This window comes from Anolis sagrei, chromosome 4 (genome assembly GCF_037176765.1).
Source record: "Anolis sagrei isolate rAnoSag1 chromosome 4, rAnoSag1.mat, whole genome shotgun sequence".
NCBI classification, from domain to species: Eukaryota; Metazoa; Chordata; class Lepidosauria; order Squamata; family Dactyloidae; genus Anolis; species Anolis sagrei.
In genome coordinates this window covers 242,724,454-242,752,166 of record NC_090024.1, presented here as the reverse complement: position 1 = coordinate 242,752,166, position 27,713 = coordinate 242,724,454, and the positions used below count along the sequence as shown (strand labels likewise).

The 27,713-nt window shown below is 45.2% G+C and overlaps 1 protein-coding gene across 1 annotated transcript in view; it reads right to left on the bottom strand.

Moving 5' to 3' along the window:
• Positions 1 to 1,717: 1,717 nt before the first annotated feature.
• Positions 1,718 to 27,713, bottom strand: part of CCM2L (CCM2 like scaffold protein) — a 29,222-nt gene continuing 3,226 nt past the window's right edge. Inside the window, exons 2-10 of the mRNA XM_060771832.2 lie at positions 24,945 to 25,112; positions 22,236 to 22,319; positions 18,412 to 18,595; positions 13,323 to 13,825; positions 10,106 to 10,241; positions 9,721 to 9,784; positions 7,528 to 7,681; positions 5,188 to 5,326; positions 1,718 to 2,744 (exon numbers count right to left, since the gene is read on the bottom strand). Of these exons, the coding sequence (XP_060627815.2) occupies positions 2,437 to 2,744; positions 5,188 to 5,326; positions 7,528 to 7,681; positions 9,721 to 9,784; positions 10,106 to 10,241; positions 13,323 to 13,825; positions 18,412 to 18,595; positions 22,236 to 22,319; positions 24,945 to 25,112 (1,740 nt within the window). The 3' untranslated portion in view covers positions 1,718 to 2,436. The remainder of the gene's footprint in view (positions 2,745 to 5,187; positions 5,327 to 7,527; positions 7,682 to 9,720; positions 9,785 to 10,105; positions 10,242 to 13,322; positions 13,826 to 18,411; positions 18,596 to 22,235; positions 22,320 to 24,944; positions 25,113 to 27,713) is intronic.

Below are 27,713 nucleotides of genomic sequence, written 5' to 3'. Positions count from 1 at the left end.
TGTTAAACTGCAATCACTACCTGCCAAAGTGACACAAAGCAATGTTTTGGTTACTTTCTGAACTCAATTAATTTATTTATTATGTCAGGAACAAACCAAAACAGTTGTATTGCATTAAAAAATAACCAAACAAACAAAACAAAGTTTGCAGACTTGGTAATATATATTCTTTCTGGGATGTTGTAGGTTTTTTCGGGCTATATGGCCATGGTCTAGAGGCATTCTGTCCTGACGTTTCGCCTGCATCTATGGCAAGCATCCTCAGAGGTAGTGAGGTCTGTTGGAACTAGGAAAAAGGGTTTATATATCTGTGGAATGACCAGGGTGAGACAAAGGACTCTTGTTTGCTGAAGCTAGGTGGGAATGTTTCAACTGATCACCTTGGTTAGCATGTAATGACCTGACAATGCCTGGAGCAAACTTTTGTTGAGAGGTGATTAGATGTCCTTGTTTGTTTCCTCTCTGTTGTGCTGTTGCGATTTTAGAGTTTATTTAATACTGGTAGCCAGATTTTGTTCATTTTCATGTTTCCTCCTTTCTGTTGAAATTGTCCACATGCTTCTCGTGGATTTCCATGGCTTCTCTGTGTAGTCGGACATGGTGGTTGTGAGAGAACACAGCATTTCTGTGTTCTCAAATAAAATGCTGTGTCCAGGTTGGTTCATCAGGTGCTCTGCTATGGTTGATTTATTCTTTCCATGGCTCGTGTTCTCCAATGTGCCAACAGAGGGCAGCCTTGTTCCATGGCAGCTTCTGCAAAGGTTGGTTGTTGCTTGCTTGCTCCATCTATGCTTGAAAGTGTACAAGGTGTGTCTACACCATAGAATTAATACTGTTTTGCACTGCTTTAACTGCCTTGGCCCAATGTGATGAAATCCTGGGGGAGGAAGTTTGGTGAAACACTAACCCTCTTTAGCAGAAAAGGCGAAGACCTGGCAAAACCACAACTCCCAGGATTTCTTCGTATTGAACCATGGCAGTAAGTGGGGCCAAACTGCATTAAGACTACAGTGTAGGTGCACAGCATAAATGAGAAACCCTACAGTCCTTCACAGAGGAATCTCCTGAACCTAGGAGATCAGCAGGGCCACCTGTTACCATGGTGTACCTGGAACACAGGTAAGTTCATAAAGATGGACGAGGTTTGAATGAAAAGTAATGCCTACACCTTCGTAACTCCTCAACAGATAGCAGTACTGGTATACGGCAGGTACTGGCTTGTTCAGTAGACTCTCCTCTACAGTTCCCTTTTGGCGGGAACCCTTAGCATTGAATGGTTGTGTTGTTAAAGTGTGAAGTATGGATCCCTGTGCAGACAGTCAGTCAATGCAACTTAAGCAATGTGCAGTCATTGAATTCTTGACAGCAGAAAGTGTCACCCCAAAGGAGATTCAATAGAGAATGCAAGCTGTTTATGGTGATTGTGTTGATATGAGTGCTGTGCATTGTTGGGCGAGTAACTTTAAAGATGTTGAGGTGGGAACATCTGACTTGCGTGACAAGCAAAGAGTTGGACGTCCTGTGACAGCAACCACCGAGTTTCACAAGCAAAAGGTTGACAAATGGATTCAGGATGATCGTCGTATCACTCAGAGAGAAATTTCAAGCACAATCGGCATTTCACAAGAACGTGCTGAGTAAAATGTAATATCCCCTTTATGTCACCAATGTAGTATATAGTCTGTGAATCTACCTTCTTTCTCTGTAAAGTGCCTAATATTTATTTATTTATTTATTGTCGAAGGCTTTCATGGCCGGAATCACTGGGTTGTTGTAGGTTTTTTCGGGCTGTATGACCATGTTCTAGAGGCATTCTCTCCTGATGTCTCTCCTGCATCTATGGCAAGCATCCTCAGAGGTAGTGAGGACACTCTTCTCCAGGATGAGGAGAAACCATTGATCAGTACTTTTTGGGTTCAGCCAATTAACCCAATCCTCATAGGTTCGACTCATAGAATCATAGAATCCTAGAGTTGGAAGAGACCTCATGGGCCATCCAGTCCAACCCCATTCTGCCAACAAGCAGGAAAATCACATTCAAAGCACCCCAACAGATGGCCATCCAGCCTCTGCTTTAAAACTTCCACCACACTCCGGGGCAGAGAGTTCCAATGCTGAACAGCTCAATCAACCTAACACAGTAGTATCCTTGTCCAGCCCACATTTTATTGCAACAATATCATGGGGGAAATTGTTGAAATCAAGGTACATGGCATTATTCCTATCTATCTAAGAGTAGAATTGTCCAACCCACTTTTAATGCAAGAATATCATGGGGTTGAAATCAAGAGGCACTCCATCCACAGCATTTCCTTCACCTACCAAACTGACTCCATCATCATACACCTTTGGGGACTGTGTCAAAAAGTTTTACTAAAATCAAGATATACCACATCCACAACTCTATGCGTCTTCCTCCTCTCTTTAGACTCTTTCTCACAGGTAGTTGTCCTCATTGTCCTCCTCGTTGTCCATTCCTCCTCCTTCTTCTTCCTCCTCCTCCCCGTCATGTGCCAGGGCTTCAATGTCATGGGTGATGTCCGTGATCATGCGGTTGAAGGCTTCCGACTCAGAGTGCATGGACCAGCTGTCGTAGCTGCGCACGGCTGAGGCCGAGGTGTTGCTCATGCTCCGCTTGATGCGCCCGAAGCTGTCGGTCATGATGCCCCCTTCACGGATGCCTATGTTCTCCAGGAAGCCCTCAAAGTAGCCGATGTCCTGGTCGGGAATGAACGGCCGCATTCCTAAGGAGAGAGAGAAAGAGCCAGAATTCATCCCAGGGTTTCATCTCTTTTTTTCAATGTAGACTCATATAAAGTTCAATGCAGCTGAACTGCATTAAATAGGTCTACACCAGGCATGGTCAAGCTTTGGCCTTCCAGGTGTTTTGGACTTCAACTTTGACAATTCCTAACAGTTGGCAGGTTGTTAGGGATTGTGGGAGTTAAAAGTCCAAAACACCTGGAGGGCCGAAATTTGGCCAGATGATATAGCTGATATAGGAAGAACAACAGGAATAATAGAATCATAGAATTATAGAATCCTAGAGTTGGAAGAGACCTCATGGGCCATCCAGTCCAACCCCATTCTGCCAAGAAGCAGGAATATTGCATTCAAATCATCCCTGACAGATGGCCATCCAGCCTCTGTTTAAAAGCTTCCAAAGAAGGAGCCTCCACCACACTCCAGGGCAGAGAGTTTCACTGCTGAACGACTCTAACAGTCAGGAAGTTCTTCCTCATGTTCAGATGGAATCTCCTCTCTTGTAGTTTGAAGCCATTGTTCCATTGCGTCCTAGTCTCCAGGGAAGCAGAAAACAAGCTTGCTCCCTCCTCCTCCCTGTGGCTTCCTCTCACATATTTTTATACATGGCTATCATATCTCCTCTCAGCCTTCTCTTCTTCAGGCTAAACATGCCCAGCTCCTTAAGCCACTCCTCATAGGGCTTGTTCTCCAGACCCTTGATCGTTTTAGTCACCCTCCTCTGGATACATTCCAGCTTGTTAATATATCTCTTGAATTGTGGTGCCCAGAATTGGACACAATATTCCAGGTGTGGTCTAACCAAGGCAGAATAGAGGGGTAGCATTACTTCCCTAGAAGGCTCCTCTTGATGCAGGCCAAAATCCCATTGGCTTTTTTTGCCGCCACATCACATTGTTGGCTCATGTTTAACTTATTGTCCACGAGGACTCCAAGATCTTTTTCACTTGACTGAAACTCAAGACTGTATGATTCGGGAGTTAGGAGTTGGCTGAGAATAGAAGCAAAGAGAGCCAGGTAAGCCTTCATCTTTGAGATGAACAAAAGGTCTACTGAACTGAAAAGGTTTTGCAGCGCATGCTCAGATTGTATGAAGGAAGGAAGAGGTGAAGGGGGAAGGAGGAGGAGGTAGTAACATGAGTATGGTGTGAGTTTCAGAAACTTACTTACTTAGGCAATCCCTCGTTGTCTGAGTAGGATTGTCTTCCAAGATCGGTGTCCTGGCGGTGGGTCCGTAGGTGACTGTGGAGCCCTATTCTTGACCTGCATATTCCCCCACAGCGAGGACATTGGCTTCCAGGTGGAAAACAGTCCTGGTCACGGTTGGCTTGACATGCCTTCCTCTTGGCACGTTTCTCTCTTTCGCCCTCTATTTGTGCCTCTTCAAATTCTACACCACTGCTGGTCACAGCTGACCTCAACGGCCAGGGCTTCCCAATTCTCAGTGCCAATGCTGCAGTTTTTAAGGTTGGCTTTGAGCCCATCTTTACATCTCTTTTCCTGTCCAACAACATTCGTTTTCCGTTCTTGAGTTCGGAGTAGAGCAACTGCTTTGGGAGACGGTGGTTGGGCATCCGGACAACGTGGTCGGTCCAGCGGAGTTGATGGTGGAGGACCATCGCTTCAATACTGGTGGTCTTTGCTTCTTCCAGCACGCTGACATTTGTCCGCTTCTCTTCCCAAGAGATTTGCAGGATTTTTCAGAGGCAGTGCTGATGGAATCGTTCCAGGAGTTGCATGTGATTTCTGTAGACAGTCCATTTCTTGCAGACGTAAAGCAGGGTTGGGAGGACAATAGCTTTATAAACAAGCACCTTGGTCTCTCTACGGATGTCTCGATCCTCAAACACTCTCTGCTTCATTCGGAAAAATGGTGCACTCACAGAGCTCAGGCGGTGTTGTATTTCAGTGTCAATGTTAACTTTGGTGGAGAGGTGGCTGCCAAGGGAGCGGAAATGCTCAACCTTTTCTAATGTTACACCATTAAGCTGTATTTCTGGCATTGGAGAGGGATTATCTGGTGACTGCTGGAAGAGCACTTTGGTTTTCTCGATGTTCAATGACAGGCCGAGCTTCTCGAATGCTTCTGTGAAGGTGTTTAGAGTGGCTTGTAGGTCTTCTTCTGAATACGCACAGACGACGTTGTCATCAGCATATTGGAGTTCTATAACAGATGTTGTTGTAACCTTGGTTTTGGCTTTCAGTCTGCTGAAGTTAAATAGCTTGCCAAAAACTTACCGTATGTATAAAAGCTGCTGCCCTTTCCTTTCTCTGTGTGGTACTTTCCTGGCTTGATTAATTGCACAGGTCTACCCTTTAGTTACTCTGCAGAATAAACTATTGTAATCATATCTATTCGTTTCTTGGCTTAATTGGGAACACAGGCTAGGAATTAAGGCATTGTGCAAACAGTGTCCTGCTTACCCAAGAGCAGAAACTTCCGCTTTTCCCCATAGAGTCGGAGCAGGCCCGCACAGTAACTCTCAACCGCCAGCCCCATCCGGTATTCCCGGAGCAAGAGTGCAAACTGTTGGATCTCCTGCGGGGTCAGCTTGTTCCTCAGCTGTGGGGAAAGAAGACACCGGTGGACAGTCATCGCCCAGCAAAGTTTCCAGAGTATCCAAAAAGTCCTTTGGCTTTTCCTCTGTTTCCTTATCTTCCCCCATTTCCCTTTCCTTGCAAGCCAACCCACAATTGGTGAGTCTCATGGCTTTTGTGTTGTTGTTGTTGTTTTTGTTGTTGTTGTGTGTCTTCAAGTTGCTTCCAACTTTTGGCATCATGAGGTGTCAAACCTATCGTAAGGTTTTCTGGGACTGAGAGAGTGTAACCTTCACAATGCCATGCTGGATCTCTCGTACTTATTCTTTCTTTTCCTATCTTGCTTCCTTCTCTCCTTTATCCTTCTTCCTCTTTCTTCCTCACTCCCCTTCTTCACTATTCTTTCCCTAGTTAATTATTATTACTTCTTAATTCCCCCTCTTTCTATTTCTTATTTTTATAGTATGTTACAAACATTCTGTTCTTATTGTTTATCACTAGATGTCCCCTGCCACATGTTCCTGTGGCCCAGTCTGTATGTATGTGTTTTGTGTGTGTATATATGTGTTTATATTTGTGTACAGGTGTACAGCCCTCGCCTGAGGGCTGAGAAAAGTGGTATATAAATAAAGTAAATAAATAAGTAAATAAATAAATAAATATGTGTGTTTGTGTTATACACACACACACACACACATATGGGTGTATATATGTGTGTGCATATGTGTGTATATGTGTGTGTATATATTTGTGTGTTTATATGTGTATATGTGCATTGTGTGTGCTTGTCTATATGCATATTTGTGTATATATATGTATGTATGTGTATATGTATATTTGTGTGCATGTGTATATGTATATATGTGTGTATGCATATATGTGTATATTTGTGTGTATATATGTATGTATATGTATGTGTGTTTATATTTGTGTGTGCTTGTGTATATGTATATGTGTATATGTGTGTATATGTATATATATGTGTGTATATATATATATATATATATATATATATATATATACACACACACACACATTGTTTATGTGTATATGTACCCATAGAGGTACGATCAGCCCCTTCGCTGATGGTGTTTCGGAAAAGATTGAAGACATGGATGTTTAAACAAGCATTCGGTTAATCCGTTGTAACGAATTGTGATGACTAAGGATTGGTTATACACGGACGATGAATTTTGGATTACGATTCCAGTTATGAGATGCATAGGATTGTTATTGGTGGCCCAATAATTTGTACTGTATATGTGTTTTATGCTTTTAACTGAATATTGTTTTTTAAATGTTGTAAACCGCAATGAGTCGCCGATTTAGGCTGAGATATTAGCGGTATACAAGTGCATTAATAAATAAATAAATAAATAAATAAATAAATATATGTATGCGTGTGTATGTGTATATGTATATATGGTGTATTTCTGGGGTTTTGAAGTCCGTTATGCTGGTTTTGTGTGTGTGTATGTTTTCAGGAATGATAAACACTTGTTGAACTGTTAGGTGTATTGTGTCCAAATTTGGTGTAAATTCATCCAGTGGTTTCTGAGTTATGTTTCTCTCACAAACAAACAAACAAACATACATACATCATATATATATATATATATATATATATATATATATATATATATATATAATATTCCTTCTTTCCTTCCTTCTCCCAGCCCAAGTCAGTTTTCTTTTTGTCGTGTCAGGAGTGATTGCAAGTCACTCCTGGTGTGAGAGAATTGGCCGTCTGCAAGGACGTTGCCCAGGGGATGCCTGGATGATTTTTGATGTTTTATCATCCTTGTGGGAGGCTTCTCTCATGTCCCCGCATGAGGAGCTGGAGCTGATAGAGGGAGCTCATCTGCCTCTCCCCGCATTTGAACCTGCGACCTGTCGGTCTTCAGTCCTGCTGGCACAGGGGTTTAACTCACTGTGCCACCAGGGGCTCCTGCCCAAGTCAGTGAGTGTTGGGTAGTGTTTTATGAAGTGTTCATCGATTTAAAAGGTTGTGTACTGTTAATAGGTTTCTAATAGTTTTAACCATTTGTTTTTAATAGTCATTTGAGTCTACACCAGGCATGGGCTAACTTGGGCCCTCCAGGTGTTTTGGACTTCAACTCCAACAATTCTTAACATCCGGTATAATGTGGTTTCAAACTGCATTATATGGCAGTGTCAATGGAGCCAAGAAAGCCTCCCTCTCCACCCTTTGACACCATAACTCACCGTGACCATGTAGTCCTGCAGTTGCTCCAGGCCAGCACTGCTCTGGTCACTCCCACTGCATGCGGTGGCCAGGCTGTGGTGGGACCGGTGGAAGGAGGGCGAGGAGCCACCACTGCCACCACCGTAGGCCTCAAAGGTTTCGTGGGAGCCATCGCTACGAGAGAGAAGGAACAAATAAGCCACTGCTGGAATGTGTCCAGAGGAGGGCAACTAAAATGATAAAGTGTCTGGAGAACAAGCCCTATGAGGAACATCTTAAAGAGCTGTTTGAAGCCATTGTTCCGCGTCCTCATTTCCAGGGCAGCAGAAAACAAGCTTGCTCCCTCCTCCCTATGACTTCCTCTCACATATTTATAGATGCCCCTCATCATGTCTCCTCTCAGCCTTCTCTTCTTCAGGCTAAACATGCCCAGCTCTTTAAGCCACTCCTCATAGGGCTTGTTCTCCAGACCCTTGATCATTTTAGTTGCCCTCCTCTGGACACATTCCAGCTTGTCAATATCTCTCTTGAATTGTGGTTCCCAGAATTGGACACAATATTCCAGGTGTGGTCTAACCAAGGCAGAATAGAGCATGGGCAGCATGACTTCCCTAGATCTAGACACTATGCTCCTCTTGATGCAGGCCAAAATCCCATTGGCTTTTTTTTGCTGCCACATCACATTGTTAGCTCATTTTTAACTTGTTGTCCACGAGGACTCCAAGATCTTTTTCACACGTACTGCTCTCGAGCCAGGCATCATCGTCCCCCATTCTGTATCTTTGCATTTCGTTTTTCCTGCCAAAGTGGAGTATCTTGCATTTGTCCCTGTTGAACTTCATTTTGTTAGTTTTTGCCCATCTCTCTAATCTGTCAAGATCATTTTGAATTCTGCTCCTGTTTCTGGAGTATTATTATTATTATTATTATTATTCTGGAGTACTATTATTATTCTGTCTTCTGGAGCACCTTTTTGACTGTTGCTGTAATGGTTGGGGGATTGTGGGTGTGGCAGTCCAAAAAGAAAAGCCATCACCAGACTTGGAAGAACTCTCAATGAATCCCATGTGCCATTGGTTGTATTTCAGAGGAAGAAACTGACAAAGCACCTTGTCGATTCCCTGCCTAAGAAAAGCCCAGTCAATTGGTAACTTGAAAGCATGTACACACTCCTGTGCACTGATTATCCCCCAATTTGCATTGTTCTGGAACAGTTGTTCCCAACCTGCTGTTCGCAGACCACCAGTGGTCCGCAAGAACTAAAATATGGTCTGCGCCCACACTGTTACTACACTGTAGCAACGGGAGCAACAGGTCTCGTGAAACCCTCTTATAGTGTTTTAACCTTTAAAGCCCTCAACGGTTCTGGCCCAGACTACCTTTCCGAACGGATCTCCTGCCATGAACCATCACAAAGTTTAAGATCTTCAGGAGAGGCCCTGCTCTCGATCCCACCACTATCACAAACACAGTTGATGGAGACGGGAGACAGGGCCTTCTCAGCAGTGGCCCCCCGCCTATGGAACGTCCTCCCTAGAAATATCAGATTGGCCACCTCCCTCTTGTCTTTTAGAAGGAAAATCAAGACTTGGTGATGGAACCAGTGAGCAGCAAGTGGAAGAAGATCACACAACTTATGGCAATGAATTGACCCAGACTGCTTTTTGGAATTCGATTTTAATGGATGTGTCTTAATTAATTGTTTTAATCGTTGTTTTGATTTTTAATACTTTGATTGTACTGTGGTTGTTTTTATGATGCTAGCATCGTAGGATGCTTTTGTTAGGCCGCCCTGAGTCCCCCTTTGGGGGGAGAAGGATGGGGTATAAATATAGGAAATAAATAATTAATAAATAATAGTGCCGAGGCTTATTAAATATGGTTTTCTGCAGGCGAGCAGATTATTACCTCTGGATGGCATATGTTCTGTATCAGAAACTAGAGTTGATGTGGTTTATCCAATGCAATTTTCTAAATCAGCACCCCAAATAACCAAACTAAATCTAAAGTTGACAAAAAACTGATTCGTAGCCCTTTGGGTACTAATGGTGGAGAGTGGTCCTTGGTCAGAAAAAGATTGGGAACCCCTGCACTGGAAAGACCCTGCCGTTCTTTGGGCTAATGTTTGTCAGGATACCTTCAGAACATGGAAATCAATCCACCCATCACCCACGGATTCTCCAGCTCTTTCCATTGAGAGGAGCAAGACTTACAAAGAGCTGCAACAGCTAAAGTCGGCGTCATATCCGTACGTCCCGTCAGTCCGACAGCTTTCACCTGGGAGCAAACAAGGCGAGAGGGGTGAGTTCTTGGGATGGCATTAGAGGCAGAGACGTGGATTTGCTCACCTCCAGTCCTCCTTTGCCCACTTCCTCACCTGCCCAATAATCCACCTGGGTGAGTATTTCAAGTTTCTGAACTATCTTCAAAGGCAGTCCCACGTAGAGAGCGTTGCAGTAGTCCAAGTGGGATGTGACTAAGGCATGGACTACCATGGCCAGATCTGGCCATGGCAGTTCTTCTACTGCTGCTCACAGGAGACATAAATGGGCCAGATGACCCAGTTTAAGGAAAGCCCCTCCATTCACAAATACTCACTCCGGCTGGATAGCCAAGGACGCTTGGGTGTGGATGCGTAATGGTAGCCGGCCCGGTCCACACACTCAATGGTTTGGTCGCCGTAAATTATTTGGAAAACTTGGCAGATAAGAGCGCAGGATTCCTCAGCTGTGTCCTACATCCCGGGGAAGAAACAGTAATCAGTTCTGTATTCCAAAGTTATCCAAGCATATTCAGGGTTGGAACCATCTTAATATTTTTAAGGCTACCATGAATGGACAGGAAAAGCAAGGAATTGCTTGTTTGAAAATGGAGAGTAAAGCTTACTTTTAAGAGCAATCAGAGTTTCTAATCCTTATGGAACCAGCTTCAGAGTGAAAATGGGTGGCCATGCCTGCTGAAAATTCAGAAGCCAGGGGAAACCTTGGATTGATTTCTACTCCATTTCCAGTGGTATAAATAAACTATGCAGAAGGATACCTATATACTTCAATTTAAGGACTTCCATATTTTAAAAAAAGTGGAATTTTTTTTGGTCGTGTCAGGAGCAACTTAAGAAACTGCAAGTCGCTTCTGGTGTGAGAGAATTGACTGTCTGCAAGGACGTTGCCCAGGGGACTACAAGGGATCGCCTAAGTAAGTAAAGTTATTATTACATTTATTACTTTATTATCGTTGTTGTTATTACCTTTATTATTTTACTCTATTATTACTGTTATTATGACTTTTCTATTATTCTTATAATTGTTATTATTATTATTATTACCTTTATAGTTTTACTCTATTATTATTGGAAGGATACGTAAGCACATTTACACTGAAGAAGGTTAAATAATGGTTTAATCAGAGTTGGGCAGTCTTACCTTAAATTACAGTTTTATGTAAATATTCCAAAACATTTAACCTACTGATGCCTCCATTAACGTCATTGTATTGGTGTCTATTTTTATTTTGGAATTTACCAGTAGCTGCTGCATTTCCCACCCTCGGCTTATACTCGAGTCAATCCATTTCCCCAGTTTTTTGTGGTAAATTAAGGTGCCTTGGTGTGCTGGCACGGCAGTGCCAGGAGATTTGAATTTCTTTTTCTTGCACTGATAGTTTGTATGAATTTATCTAGCCACGCATTTTGCAATCGGGTAGCTTCCCCAGGTTGCAGTCATAGGGCCAGCAACCTGGCTATCATCGTTAGAGTCTTTAGACCCGCCCCCTTTCCCAGTGTTTTGGAGGCAAAGGAGGACCTTTGTTCAGTCTCACTGTTTGAAGCCTTACAGCAGGACGTGTGGGATTCTCTTTCCCACCTGCACAAAGGCTTCACTTCTCACAGCTCTGCCGAGGGGAGTAAAGGGATAGTCCCACAGTTTTTGTTAGGGGAATACAGCCAGCCTTTGCTGGGGTAACAGGACAGTTCCTACAGCCTTCATGGAGTACTACTAAAGGACACCTTTCGGCTTGGCAGATCTACAGCATCCATTGTCTGGTAAGGGACCACTTGGGCTATCCATAAAGTAGCTTGGAGCTGGGAGTAGGGGCCTCACGCCAGCAAGGTAAAGAAAGATTGCCCAGGGAGGGGTCAGAAGATTTCCCTAAGGAAGAAAGGAACAGTTTACCACCAGTTGCCTGCCCTTGATAGCAGATTGAGGAAGCTACCTGTTTTCCAAGGTTATAAAGTGTTTAATTCATTTGTTTGAAGATTTAAGCCCAAATAAAGAACTTTGTTGAACTTACTTTGCGCCTCAATAGAACTTTGTGTTGGGAAATCTAAGGGGCCCTTCAGCTGAGGCACCCCGGCGTCCCGTTGGGCATACAGAAGGCAAGTCCAGTAAACAGACATTATTTCAGGCCCAGCGTGTGACAGCACACTTTGCTTTTTTTTCCGGGTCGGCTTATACTCGACTATATACGGCAGTGGTTCTCAACCTTACTAATGTCGCGACCCCTTAGTACAGTTCCTCATGTTGTGGTGACCCCCAACCATAACATTATTTTCGTTGCTACTTCATAACTGTAATTTTGCTATGGTTATGAATGGTCATGTAAATATCTGACATGCAGGATGCACAAATGCCCAATACACCCAAATTTGATTACTGGTGGGGTTGGGGGGATTGATTTTGTCATTTGGGAGTGTTGGAGTTGCTGGGATTTATAGTCCACCTAAAATAAAAGAGGCTTCTGCACTCCACCAGTGATGGAATTGAATCAAATTTGGCACACAGAATTCCCATGACCAACAGAAAATACTGGAAGGGATTGGTGGGCATTGACCTTGAGTTTTGGAGTTGTAGTTCACCTACATCCAGAGAACACTGTGGACTCAAACAATGATGGATCTGGATCAAACTTGGCACGAATACTCAGCAGGGGCAGGTCAACCCATTACGCAAAGTAAGCATTTGCAGTATAGTAGATTTTGCCCAGGGGCGTTCTTGAGGCGCTCTTGGGGGAAAATAGACCTTGACATATGCAAGTTGTAGTTACTGGGATGTATAGTTCACCTACAATCAAAGAGCATTCTGAACTCCACCAATGATGGAACTGAACCAAATATGGCACACAGAACTCCCACAATGAACAGAAAATATATATCAATGATTGGTTGGGGGGAGGCGCCAAAATACTGTTTGCTTACCATTGAAAATTACCTAGGGCCGCCTCTGATACTCAATATTCCCAATTTTTTTTTTGTCGTGTCAGGAGCAACCGCTCCTGTTGTGAGAGAATTGGCTGTCTACAAGGACGTTGCCCAGGGGATGCCTGGATGATTTTTGATGTTTTATCATCCTTGTGGGAGGCTTCTCTCATGTCCCCGCATGAGGAGCTGGAGCTAATAGAGGGAGCTCATCCGCCTCTCCCCGGATTCGAACCTGCGACCTGTCGGTCTTCGGTCCTGTCGGCACAGTGCTTTAACCCACTGCGCCACCGGGGGCTCCATATTCCCAAATGTGAACACTGGAGGAGTTTGAGGAAAATAGACCTTGCCATTTGGGAGTTGTAGTTATTGGGATTTATAGTTCACCCACAATGAAATAGCATTCTGATCCCCACCAACGATAGAATTAGACCAAACAACACAGAACCCCCATGACCAACAGAAAACACTGTGTTTTCTGATAGTCTTTGGTGACCCCTCTGACATCCCCTTACGACCCCCACAGGGGTCCCGACCCCCAGGTTGAGAAACACTGATATACGGTAATACAAGTAAATTGGTTGGAAGGAAAGTGGGGAGATAGATAGAGGAATGGATGCGTACTCGGTTGGCCACGGCCAGGATGACCAGGTTGCAGTAGGCTTCAGGGCTGGGCTCCTTGGGGTCAAGGGGGTTTCCGCCCGTGTTCCTGCGCTCCCAGCTGCCGCAGGTCTTGCCTCTCTCCCAGCTCCCACTGTAGGCCTGCCGCTCCCAGCTGCCCCCGCCTTTGACCCCTGGCCGGCGCTCCCAGCTCCCGCTGTAGGTCTGGCGACGCTCCCAGCTGCCGAAAGGGCGACCTCCTCCTCCTCCTCCTCCGGTGGCCCTCTGCCTCGTCTCCCAGCTGCCGGTGCCCTGCTTCCTCTCCAGGCTGCCCCCTCCTCCGGCCCGGCCCTCCGGCCCACTGCGGGCCATCTTCCAGTCCAGGCTGCAGATGGTGTGCCGGCGCTCCATGGTGCCTCCCAGCGGACGGGGCTCCATGGGGCGCTTCTCCAGGAACTTCTTCTCCTGCTTGCTGGCTGGGTAGATGTCTGAGTTGCTCCCGGAAGGGACAGGGTCCACCCCCAAGCCTGGAGAAGAAACAGAGAATTACCCGAATTGACTCGAGTCTAACGCACCATCGAATCTAACACGGATCTCTATTTTCAAAACCCTGAAACTGAAGAGACATAGGTTGGAATAACTGAAATCTGTGCTATTTGCATTTGCTCAACAAATGCAAAGCACCCAGTAGGTGCTAGAAACAATATCATACGAAAGCTGACTGGCACAACCTGGGGATCACAACCAGACACAGTGAAGACATCTGCCCTTGCGCTATGCTACGCTGCTGCTGAGTATGCATGCCCAGTGTGGAACACATCTCACCACACTAAAACAGTGGATGTGGCTCTTAATGAGACATGCCGCATTATCACGGGGTGTCTGCGCCCTACACCACTGGAGAAATTACACTGCTTAGCCGGTATTGCACCACCTGACATCCGCTGGGAAGTAGCAGCCAATAGTGAAAGGACCAAGGCAGAGACATCTCCAGCTCATCCCCTGTTTGGGTATCAGCCAGCATGTCAACGACTTAAATCAAGAAACAGTTTCCTAAGATCTACAGAGACACTCGCTGGAACACCCCAGCAAGTGAGAGTCCAAAAGTGGCAGGCTCAAACCCAGAACCTCAATCAATGGCTGATACCAAATGAGAGACTCCCCCCTGGGCACACAGAAGCCTTTTTGGAAGGCGCTGAACGGACTGCGCTCTGGCACCAAGAGATGCAGAGCCAACCTTAAGAAATGGGGCTACAAAGTGGAATCCACGACATGCGAGTGTGGAGAAGAGCAAACCACTGACCACCTGCTGCAATGCAACCTGAGCCCTGCCACATGCACAATGGAGGACCTTCTTGCAGCAACACCAGAGGCACTCCAAGTGGCCGGCTACTGGTCAAAGGACATTTAATCAGCTACCAAGCTTGCAAATTCTGTGTTTTGTCTGTTTGTTTGTTTGTTTGCTTTTGTTAAAAATGTAGTACAAATGTCTGGTTGCTGATGACACGATAAATAAAATAAATAACAAATGCAAATAGCACAGATGAAAACGGAATGGCTTGACAATGTCATTTTATGTTTTTAATGCTTTTTACATGGGCCAGAGGTTTAGCACAGCTGGTAAATCACCAGTAACTATAAGATCTATCAACCGAAAGGTTACAAGTTCGAAGCCCCTGGTCGGCATGAACAACCAACCATCAGCCCTGCTCACTATTTACCTAAGCAGTTCGAAAACAGCTTTAGCTGTAATTGGAGAAATTGAGTACCTATAAAAGCGGGGGAGGTGTTTTATGACACCATAAAGAAAGAAGATCAGAAAATGTTAGGCGACCAAAAGGAAGGAGAAAGTCCTGATGGATCTTCATCATAGAGGATGGAGCGACAGCACCCCCTGTGGCTGGACTCGAGCCCAACCTTCCACGGCACCAAAACAGCTACACACTGAGTCAAAACAAACCACCTCCTTCTGTTCTGTCTGTCTGTGTATTGTCTATACAAAGCGGCATTGAATGTTTGCCGTGTATTTGTAGTGTGATCTGCCCCGAGTCCCCTTTGGTGTGAGAAGGGCAGAATATAAAGTGTTGTTGTTGTTGTTGTTGTTGTTTTATAAGATGCGTTTAATGTTTTTAATTTTGTTTTATGATCATTGTGGCATTGAATTGTGTCAGTGTACGCGGCCTTGAGTCGCCTCCGGGTTGAGAAAGACGGCATAGAAATGCAGTAAATAAACAAATAATAAATATTTAACAAACTCGAGAGCAGTATGTGTGAAAAAGATCTTGGAGTCCTCGTGGGGAACAACAATGAGCCAGCAATGTGATGTGGCGGCAAAAAAAGCCAATGGGATTTTGACCTGCATCAATAGGAGCATAGTGTCTAGATCTAGGGAAGTCATGCTCCCCATGCTCTATTCCGCTTTGGTTAGACCACACCTGGAATATTGTGTCCAATTCTGGGCACCACAATTCAAGAGAGAGATTGACAAGCTGGAATGTGTCCAGAGTAGGGCGACTAAAATGATCAAGGGTCTGGAGGACAAGCCCTATGAGGAGCGGCTTAAGGAGCTGGGCATGTTTAGCCTGAAGAAGAGAAGGCTGAGAGGAGACATGATAGCCATGTATAAATATGTGAGAGTAAGTCACAGGGAGGAGGGAGCAAGCTTGTTTTCTGCTGCCCTGGAGACTAGGACGCAATGGAACAATGGCTTCAAACAACAAGAGAGGAGATTCCATCTGAACATGAGGAAGAACTTCCTGACTGTGAGAGCCGTTCAGCAGTGGAACTCTCTGCCCTGGAGTGTGGTGGAGGCTCCTTCTTTGGAAGCTTTTAAACAGAGGCTGGATGGCCATCTGTCAGGGGTGATTTGAATGCAATATTCCTGCTTCTTGGCAGAATGGGGTTGGACTGGATGGCCCATGAGGTCTCTTCCAACTCTTTGATTCTATGATTCTATGAAACTTGCTAATTTTTTAACAGGTGTGCTCAGTTCAACAACTGCAAATGTGTATTAACCACTGCTTTGATTTTTGTGTATTGCTAATTGTCTAATAATAATAATAATAATAATAATAATAATAATAATAATAATGCGACTGAGGGGGGAAAGGAAGGGGCCTGAGGCTGTTAGGAATGATGGGAGTTGAAGTCCAAAATATCTAGATCAAGAGAAGGAGCAGATCCCCTTCACACAGTAACTAGACCGACAAAGCTACAACTGGAAGTCTCCCCACGTTGATGCCCAATATCCTTTTGATGTGTGACAGTGCACACATTCTTACAAATGCAGTCTCTCGGTGTTTGATCAAGACTTGGCTGACTCGATTCTCCCTCATCTGCTTTCAACAAGCGGCTCGAAGGAGCGCGGATTTGCACAATAAAGGAATGTTTGCTAGCAATGTTGGTGGAAATAAAAGACTGATGTGAATTTTTAAAAGGCAAGCCAGGCTGTTGTAGTAGAGCAACTTGCAAATCCTGCAAAGGGAGAGGGCTGTTCTGTTCATTTAAAAATAAAAAGAAAGATAAAAATATATACCTTGATAGATCATACAAGAAAACAGCTAGCAGGGTGTTGAGGCTCTCTTCCTTGGGCATTGCTCCCTCCAATAAAAATGCCACCCCATTTAATTTCCTGTCCGTCCCCAAATTTATTTGGGGGTGCAAAATTATTATTCTGTGGGTGCAATGCTCTTGTTTTGCCCCTCCACACACCTATATTGTACCCCTACCATTAGAGACAATTTGTGCAAAATGTGCCCAAATTATTTAGGGTGCATCTATACTAGGTATGGGCAAACCCAGGCCCGGGGGCCAGATGCAGCCCCTTGGGCTCTTTTCTCAGGCCCTCCTCTTATTATCTTACCCTTCCTTCTTTCCTTCTCTCTTCCCTTCCTCCTTCCCTCCCTCTTTCCCCTTCCCTTCCACCCTTTCATCCTTTCCTCCTTCCTTCCATTTTGTCTTTCCTTCCTTCTCTCTTTCCTTCCTCTTTACCTCCTCCCCCTCCCTCCCTTCCCTATTGTCTTTTCTTCCTTCTCTCTTTCCTTTAGCCTTTCCTTCCATCCTTCCATCCATCCTTATCTTACTTCCTTCACTTTTTCTTTCCTCCCTCCCTCCTTCCCTTTTGTCTTACTTTCCTTCACTCCTTCTCTTTTCCTCTTCCTCCTTCCTTTCCACCCTTTAGTCCTTCTTTCCTTCCATCCCTCTTTCCCGCTCCCTCCTTCCTTCCCTTCCGCCCTTTCATCTTTCTTTCTTTCCTTCCTTCCCTCTTGTCTTTCCTTCCTTCTCTTTCCTCCCTCCCTTTATCCCTCTTTATTCTTCCATCCCCCCTTCCACCCTTTGTTCCTTTCTTTCCCTTTGTCTTTCCTTCCTTCCATTAATCCTTCCCTCCATCCCTTCCTTTCCTTCCTTCCTTCTCTTTTCCCTTCCTCCTTCCCTTCCTTCCTTCCCTTTTGTCTTTCCTTCCTTCTCCCTTTAGCCTTTCCTTCCTTCCTTTGATCCTTCCCTCCCTCCATCCATCCCTTCCTTCATTCCTTCTCTTTTCCCTTCCTCCTTCCCTTCCTTCCCTTTTGTCTTTCCTTCCTTCTCTTTCCTTTAGTCTTTTCCTTCCCTTCCTCCTTCTCTTCCTCCTTCCCTTCCTTCCTTCCCATTTGTCTTTCCTTCCTTCTCCCTTTCCTTTAGCCTTTCCTTCCTTCCATTCATCCTTCCCTCCCTCCATCCCTTCCTTCCTTCTCTTTTCCCTTCCTCCTTCCCTCCCTCCCTCCCTTCCTTCCTTCCTTCCTTCCTTCCCTTTTGTCTTTCCTTCCTTCTCTCTTTCCCTCTTTCTCCTTCCATCCTTCCCTTCATATTATCACTGGGCACCCAATCCTCCTAGCAGGGAGTGCTTGAATACAGCCCCCAAGTTTGAAAATTTGCTCATGCCTGATCTATGTTGCAAAACTAATGCAAAACTAATACTTCAATGCTGTGGAATCCTGGGAGTTCCAGTTTTGCAAGGTCTTTACCTTCCTCTGCTCTCACCAAGGTAGACAGGCCTCCTAGGACTCCACAGACTACAGCCAAAACAGTTTGAGGGGAGTCAGCACCTTTGACACTTCCTTCAAAGAGGCAAACCCACCAGTTTTGAGGACCAGAAGGTGCAGCGCATCGTCCCGCAGGTAAGAGGCGGCCGCAATCTCATGAGTCGGGATGCGCAGGATGAGCTCCTCGTTGTCCCTCCAGGTCAGGAGGAGGCAGCGGGCCGAAAGGCTCAGGATGCTGTCCTGCTCCGGAGTGGTCTTCAGGGGAAGCTCCTTCAGTTGCTGCCGGAAAGACAGAGCCAAGGAAGAGTACTTTTAAAGGAAAGAGGTCCCTGTAGCTTCTAAGGAACCAACAACTGAATGAAAAACTGCTGGTGATTTTCCTCTGCTGCGCTACAAAGAGTGTCCTATCCTGCTGCATTGGTGTGTAGTTTGGTAACTGCACAGTGGCAGATAGGAAGGCGCTCCAAAGGGCCACCACTTCTGCACAGAGAATCATTGGTTGCTCCTTTTCTCCCCTCTTTGGAACAGGTTTATGTCAGAAATATTGAAAATTAGCAGTGTATTTTTAATTACAAAAAGTAATTAACCACATCTGACAAACCGCATCTCTCTCTACAGACCAACTCAGACACTGCGGTCATCGGAGGAGGTCCTCCTCTCAGTTCCACCCTCGTCCCAAGCATGGCTGGTGGGAACGAGAGAAAGGACCTTCTCCATGACTGCCCCCCACTTCTGGAACTCCCTTCCTAAGGAGTTAAAGATGGCCCCCTCCCTTCCCGCTTTCAAAAAAAGGCTGAAGACATATCTTTGCTCACTGGCTTACAAAGAGGAGAAATAGTAGTTGATAATACTACCATTATACCTCTGATTAATAGTTGCCATCTGTATCTGTGCCCTGCTCAACCCACCAGCTCAATAGACATCTTGAGCAATGATTAATCTATTTGCCCCAAAGAAATGGGAAATTGTCGAAGGCTTTCATGGCCGGAATCACTGGGTTGTTGTAGGTTTTTTCAGGCTATATGGCCATGGTCTAGAGGCATTCTCTCCTGACGTTTTGCCTGCATCTATGGCAAGCATCCTCGGAGATAGTGAGGTCTGTTGGAACTAGGGAAAAGGGTTTATATATCTGTGGAATGACCAGGGGTGGGACAAAGGACTCTTGTCTGCTGGAGCTAGGTGTGAATGTTTCAACTGACCATCTTGATTAACATTTGATGGCCTAGCAGTGCCTGGAGCAATCTTTTGCTGAGAGATGATTAGATGTCCTTGTTTGTTTCCTCTCTGTTGTTGTGCTGTTGTAAATTTAGAGTTTTTTTTAATACTGGTAGCCAGATTTTGTTCATTTTCATGGTTTCCTCCTTTATTATTATTATTATTATTAACTTTATTTGTACCCCGCGAGCATCTCCCGAAGGACTCGATGCGGCTTACACAGGCCGAAGCCATAAAACACAATACAATACAGAACATAACAAATAATAATAACAAAGCAAATCAATCAAAGCAAATCAAAATCAAAAATTAGCAAGACAGCAATAACAATACATCAAGACATATTAAAAACTGGTTTCGGCCGGCGAGAGGGGTACAAGGTTAAAAGTGCTGACATGATAGGAGGGGCGTAGGAATTAAAGTACGGTGTGCAGCAATGTTAATTGTGCTAAAGTGCTATTAGGGCTTGGGATGGAGATTCCTAATCCGAGAAGGCACAACGGAACAGCCAAGTTTTCAGATTCCTTCTGAAAACTGCTAGTGTTGGGGCCTGTTGGAGATCTTTTGGAAGGGCGTTCCAGAGTCGGGGGGCCGCCACGGAGAAGGCCCTGTCCCGTGTCCCCACCAAGCACGCTTGCGACGTGGGTGGGATCACGAGCAGGGCCTCCCCAGATGATCGAAGCGAGCGTGTGGGTTCGTAGATGGAGATACGGTCACGCAGGTAGGGTGGTCCCAAACTGTTTAGGGCTTTATAGGTGAGCACCTGCACCTTGAATTGGGCTCGGAAGATGAATGGCAGCCAGTGGAGCTCCTTAAACAGAGGGGTAGACCTCTCTTGATAATGAGCTCCAGTTAGCATCCTGGCTGCTGCACGCTGAACCAGTTGCAGTTTCCGAGCCGTCTTCAAGGGTAGCCCCACATAGAGCGCATTGCAGTAATCCATTCTAGAGGTGACCAAGGCGTGGACCACCCCGGCCAGGTCAGCCTTCACGAGGTATGGTCGCAGTTGGCGCACGAGTCTCAGTTGCGCGAAAGCCCTCCCGGATACCGCCGACACCTGAGCCTCAAGTGTAAGTGAAGAATCCAAGAGGACACCCAAACTGCGGACCTGAGGCTTCAGGGGGAGTGTAACCCCGTCCAACACAGGTGACCACCCTATACCCCGATCCGGCTTACGATCGACCATGAGGACCTCTGTCTTATCGGGATTGATCTTCAGCTTGTTCCTCCTCATCCAGATCGACACAGCGGCCAGGCACTCACCTAGCACCTGAGAGGCCTCCTTGGAGTTAGGTGGAAAGGAGTAGTAGAGTTGCGCGTCATCTGCGTAGAGATGGCACCCAACTCCAAAACTCCGGATGACCTCTCCCAGCGGTTTCATGTAGATGTTAAAAAGCATGGGAGACAGAATAGAGCCTTGCGGGACCCCACAGGACAAAGGCCAGGGGTCAGAGCAGGCGTCTCCCAGCTTCACCATCTGAGTTCGTCCCCCCAGGAAGGACTGGAGCCACGACAGAACCGTGCCCCCAAGGCCCATCCCGGAGAGACGACCCAGAAGGATACCATGGTCGATGGTATCGAAAGCCGCTGAGATGTCCAAGAGAACCAGCAGGGTCACACTCCCCCTGTCCAGCTCTCTGCGGAGGTCATCCACCAAGGCGACCAAGGCTGTCTCGGTGCCATGACCAGGCCTGAAACCAGACTGTGACTGATCTAGGTAGTTGGTGTCGTCCAGGAAACCCTGGAGCTGGGAGGCGACTACCCTCTCCAGCACCTTACCCAAAAAGGGGAGGTTGGAGATCGGCCTGTAGTTATTCAGCACCGTGGAGTCAAGGGAAGCTTTTTTTGATGAGTTGAAATTGTCCACATGCTGGACCACTTTCAAAACCACCATGTCAGACTACACAGAGAAGCCACTGAAATACACGAGCATGTGGACAATTTCAACAGAAAGGAGGAAACCATGAGAGGAAACAAACAGAATGCCTCTAGACCAGGGGTCCCCAAACTTTTTGAACAGAGGGCCAGGTCACAGTCCCTCAAACTTCTATATAAATAAAAATGTAATGTTCATTTGTGGGATTAACAGAACTCAAAAACCACTGGACGAATTGAAACCAATATTTGACACAAGACACCTAACAACCCAATGTATGTCCTTCACTCAAAAATTGATTTTGTCATTTGGGAGTTGTAGGTGCTGGGATTTATAGTTCACCTACAATCAAAGACCATTCTGAACCCCACCAACGATGGAATTGAATCAAACTTGGCACACAGTTCTCCCATGACGAACTGAAAATACTGGAAGGATTTGGTGTAGGTGAACTATAAATCCCAGAAACTACAACTCCCAAATGACAAAATGATTTTTTTTTAGTGAAGGACAGACATTGGGTTGTTAGGTGTCTTGTGTCCAAATTTGGTGTGAATTTGTCCAGTGGTTTTTGAGTTCTGTTAATCCCACAAACGAACATTACATTTTTATTTATATATCATTACCATCTGAGATATAACTTTTTATCCTAGAGGTGTAACTATATTGGTCAACTATTGGGTTTTATAGCTGCGTAGGGACTCAAACCCTGTTCTCCAGAATCCAAAAATTATTTGAAGTCTATTTATATCCCCATTCGATCTAATTCATGATTTATCAACCCCAGTCCAACACATTCATTATAACTGCATTACTGTAAATGGTTACCCTTGCGGTGTCCAGGAGCTGCAACAGTTCATCTCGGCTGGAGGGATTCAAGGAGGTGTTGACCCAGGTCAAGTGGCCTAAAAACTGGAAAGGAGGAGAAGAAAATGATCTAAAAACTGATTGGGTTGCTGTGAGTTTTCTGGGCTGTCTGGCCATATTCCAGAAGCATTCTCTCCTGACGTTTCACCCACATCTATGGCAGGCATCCTCAGAGGTTGTGAGGTCTGATTGATTGAAGAGTGTCGTGTGGCAATTTCCAAAAATCTGGTTAGATGGGCATATTAGTGCATCTATCACACTGTAGAATTGATGCAGTTTGATACCACTTTAAAGGCTATGGCTCAATTTCAGGAGGAAACACACCACGGCATCATCTGGAGGGCCTAGAAAACTCCTAGACAAGGCATAATGTACATCTGCACCATAGAATTAGCACAGTTTAACCCCACTTTTACTCCCATGGTTCAATAGTATGGAACCAGACTAAGTCCTCTTTCCCAAACCCTTCCCAATGTACCCAGTAAGTGTGCATAACTCTGTGTAACATGATTTTTGTTCCTGAGCTATACATCCAGATGCTGGGTGCATACAGCAACTGGGTAGCTGTCTTGGCATTAAAAACTTTAATAGCGATGGTATATCCCAACCCCCTTTGGCAATGCTAAAACAAAATCACAAAATTTCATTATAAATGGCAGTTCCTAATTGGTTCTGTCATAAAAATCACCAATAATGAAATAATAATTAAATTTTGAAAGATTTGTTAGAGTTCTGAAATTTTCACCACCAAAACTTTAGTTTTTTAAGTACTTTAGAACCATTTGCCCAGGCCTACTAAGTACATTCATTTACAAAAGTATGTACAGGGTGGAATGGAAATTCCCAAAAAACAGTAGAAAGGGTGCTATGAAATAGCAATAACCCAAAATACAAAGATCAATAGTCGAAGGTAGCAAAGTAAAAGTAATCCATGAAGTCAAGAGCATAGGCATAAATCCATAAACCCATAAGCATGAATCAGGAACATAGACATTAATCCATAAGCAGAAAACAGGAACTTATCCAAGACAAAACTATTTCAGGAACATACGCAACTTGAGAGTTAAACATGAGCTTGATTTTAAGACAATGTTGTCTACTCTGAAGAGCCCAGGAAAACATCTCTTAATTAAAACTCAAACCTGACCAAGAAGACATTTTATTTGTCGTGTCAGAGCAACCAGTCCATTATATTACATTTCTAACAGAACAAAGCAAACAAACACAAATACAAAACTTGTGAGTTTGGTAGTTGGTTAAATGTCCTTTGATCAGTATCTGGCCGCTTGGAGTGCTTCCGGTGTTGCCGCGAGAAGGTTCTCCATTGTGCATGTAGCAGGGCTCAGGTTGCATTGCAGCAGGTGGTCGGTGGTTTGCTCCTCTCCACACTCGCATGTCGAGGATTCCACTTTATAGCCCCATTTCTGAAGGTTGGCTCTGCATCTTGTGGTGCCAGAGCGCAGTCTGTTCAGCGCCTTCGAAGTCGCTCAGTCTTCTGTGTGCCCAGGAGGGAGTCTCTCATTTGGTATCAGCCATTGGTTGAGGTTCTGGGTTTGAGCCTGCCACTTTTGGACTCTCGCTTGCTGAGGTGTTCCAGCGAGTGTCTCTGTAGATCTTAGAAAACTATTTCTAGATTTAAGTCATTGACATGCTGGCTGATACCCAAACAGGGAATGAGCTGGAGATGTCTCTGCCTTGGTCCTTTCACTATTGGCTGCTACTTCCCGGCGGATGTCAGGTGGTGCAATACCGGCTAAGCAGTGTAATTTCTCCAGTGGTGTAGGGCGCAGACACCCCGTGATAATGCGGCACGTCTCATTAAGAGCCACATCCACTGTTTTAGTGTGGTGAGATGTATTCCACACTGGGCATGCATACTTAGCAGCAGAGTAGCACAGCACAAGGGCAGATGTCTTCACTGTGTCTGGTTGTGATCCCCAGGCTGTGCCAATCAGCTTTCGTATGATATTGTTTCTAGCACCCACTTTTTGCCTGATGTTCAGGCAGTGCTTCTTGTAGGTAAGAGCATGGTCCAGAGTGACTCCCAGGTATTTGGGTGCGCTGCAGTGCTCCAATGGGGTTCCTTCCCAGGTAATAATCTTCAGAGCTCAGGATGCTTCTCTGTTCTTGAGATGAAAGGCACATGTCTGTGTTTTAGATGGGTTAGGGATCGGCTGGTTTTCCCTGTAGTAGGCAGTAAGAGCACCTAGAGCTTCGGAGAGCTTCTGAAGACATGAAGTCATCCTTTCTGCCCTTCGGTTTCAAGGACGGTTCCTTACAAAGTCTTTCTGACCCTCTAATTAACCTTTCCTTTGCTCTCTCTGAGCAGTCCTAATCTCATATCATTGGGCAACTCCCCATCCTCTGAAGGCTGTGAAGGCCGATTTTCAAGAGAAACAGAATCCCGAACATCTGTCTCTTCTGCAGCTGTTGGCCCTTCTCTCTGATCTACAACCTGCATTTCTATTTGTGATTCAGCCTGATCACACCCAGACTCAGTGAAAAATCCATCATTCCCCTCATCCTCCGAGGCAGAATCCCAGCATCCCCAGCATGTTGCTGCTGAGCCCCAACACATAGCATGGAAGCTATGGTTGTTAAAGTGGGGTCAAACCGCATTCATCCTGTAGTGTAGATGAACCCCAAATCCCTTCTGCCCTCCCTCCTTACCTTCACTTCCTTTTCCACATAGTCATGCAGGAGGATCTGGGGATCGATGAGGAAGTCCGGAGGGTAGAGAGGCACCGAGTGCAAAGGACGCCGGCAGATACTCGTCCGAAGGGCCTGCTTTCGGGCTGCTTTTGGGAAAACCAGCCTCTTGATGGGGGACACAAACTCCTGGGAAGGGGAGAGCAAATTAGAGGAGGTTTTTCTGACAACAGAGAAGTTATAGACTGCTAGATCATTGCTATTGGGAAATCCATAATCTCTTGGAAATTCCAGTTCACTATAACTTTATTGCAAAGCTAAAATGATGTCAGCTCTGTTTGGCAAATGTGAATCTCTATGAACATATCCACCTCCAATGAAGTGGTAAGCAGACTTACAACATTGGAGTCCCATGAGTAGACACCTACCTCATTGAAATCCAAAAGTAAACTAAACACAAAACAGACACAACTCTGCTACAGGATTCTGGCTGCCAATCATAAATCATAGAATCATAGAATCAAAGAGTTGGAAGAGACCTCATGGGCCATCCAGTCCAACCCCATTCTGCCAAGAAGCAGGAATGTTGCATTCAAATCACCTCTGACAGATGGCCATCCAGCCTCTGTTTAAAAGCCTCCAAAGAAGGAGCCTCCACCACACTCTGGGGCAGAGAGTTCCACTGCTGAATGGCTCTCACATTCAGGAAGTTCCTCATGTTCAGATGGAATCTCCTTTCTTGTAGTTTGAAGCCAGCATGTGGTTCCAATCCCCACTCTGCCATGGAAACCCATTGGGTGACACTGGGCAGGTTACACTCTCTCAATCCCAAGCCTAGGAAAAGCATCTGTCTTGGCGGCATCAGCTTCTGATACTGCTGAGTTGTCAATTAAACATATTTATAGCCATTTGGGGCTTCTGGGAAGCATCACCGATAAAAATAACATTATTATTATTATTATTATTATTATTATTATTATTATTATTATTATTTACAGTATTTATATACCGCCTTTCTCACCCCTGGGGGTCTAAATAATGGCAAAATTTAATGCCTTACATTGGGCACCGATACGATGCCAATACAAACAATTACAATAGTAAAACCACAATTAAACATAAATCATAATTAAAACAATACATCAACAAGCATTAAAACAATAAAACATACTCGTCAGTCAAATCACCGTTCCAGTCAATGTCCCTCTAAAATGCTACATACATCTACTGTCCCAGAACCATGATTTTAAATTTTTCCTAAAAGCCAGGAGGGAAGGAGCATATCTTACCTAATTTGGGAGTGTGTTCCATAGGCGGGGGTGTGACGGCGCGAGTGGCGCCACCTGTGTGTAGAACTTTAAAGTGCAAAGGTTTAAACTGTATAACATGCCCAAACTTGCCTAGTTTGTAAATGTATAGTTGGATTGATTGGTTATTTATAGCTGTCAGTTATATTGCTTCCTCAGCTCAATTGCTTGGCTCCACCTCTTCCTGGAGGAGGGCAGAGCTTTTCCTTTTCCATTCTACCATCAAACTTTCTATCAGATAGACGTGAGAAAGAGACTTGGCTCTAAAGCCCTTCATTAAGTTACGTCTCATCACCAATTCTAAGGTTTTTACCCTTGGGACTCATGCTTCATGGCCAGATCGCCCTGGACAATGTTGAGGAGACCCAAGTGCCTTCAAACCGGTCCTTTGGCATCAAAAGGAAGACTCTGTGCCTTCAACATAGGCCATTGGACTGGGGGTTGTGTTTGTTCCGACCTTCACAGCCATTGAGAAAAGAGGGAACAGGAGAAGCTTCTCAGCTGCGAAATCTCCTTGGACCCAAGACAACCAGAGACTGTAATGCATATTTCCTTTACCCCCTTTGAAACTTCCAGCTTATTGCCTTAAAGGGATAACTCTTTGTGAACAGTAAAACCTATTTTGAGTTATCTACAGTGTTTTGGTCCTTGGGAGTTCCGGTTCTCTAAAGAAAGGCAAGAAGCAATCCCCTGGGGGAAAGATGTCACGTCTATGTCTCTTTCACTAAGAGTTATAGCCCCCAGGCAAGACGGCATAGGGGGGCCACAGCCGAGAAGGCCCTGTCTCTCGTCCCCACCAGATGCGTTTGTGCTGTTGATGGGAGCTTCCCTTAGTTCTGCAAAGTTGTCTTTTCATGTTAGTGAGAATAGTGAATTGACTCCAACCTGAACTTTTAAAGATGGTGAATCTTAAATCACAATACTGTCCCAGCAGTTTTGAAGTTTGCATCAAAATCCAGAGTGGATTCAGTGCCTCGGCGACATGGGAGGACAATTCTTCTCCATGGGAGTGAACCAAAACAGATCTTCTGACTCTCGGCCTCCCTGCTTCCAGAGCCTTTTGGATGCTGGAGTCTTTTCCTCATTAGAGAGCAGCTGGTGTGGGTTTCTTTCCTGCCTCGGGCACCGAAATGTCTCCAATTTGTCTGATGAGCGGCAGCCAAGGGAGCCGAGTTGACATGCTGGTCTCAGGACTGGCTGGTGGCAATTTGGCCAGGAGTCTGGCCTGACAGCTGGGCATCGCCTGAAGGTGGCTTGTCTTGGAAAGGTCCCTGGAGTTGGAAAAGGATCCCCAAAGGACATCTAGTCCAACCCCAGTCCCTCTTGAATTGCTTTGCCCTGATCAGGACACAGGGTTATTATTCCAGATGAAGTCTGACCAAAGTAGAAGAGAGTGATACTAGGGTCCTTTCTACACTGCCATATAAAATCCAGATCATTTGCTTTGAAATAGATTATCTGGTCTAGTGTAGATTCATATAAT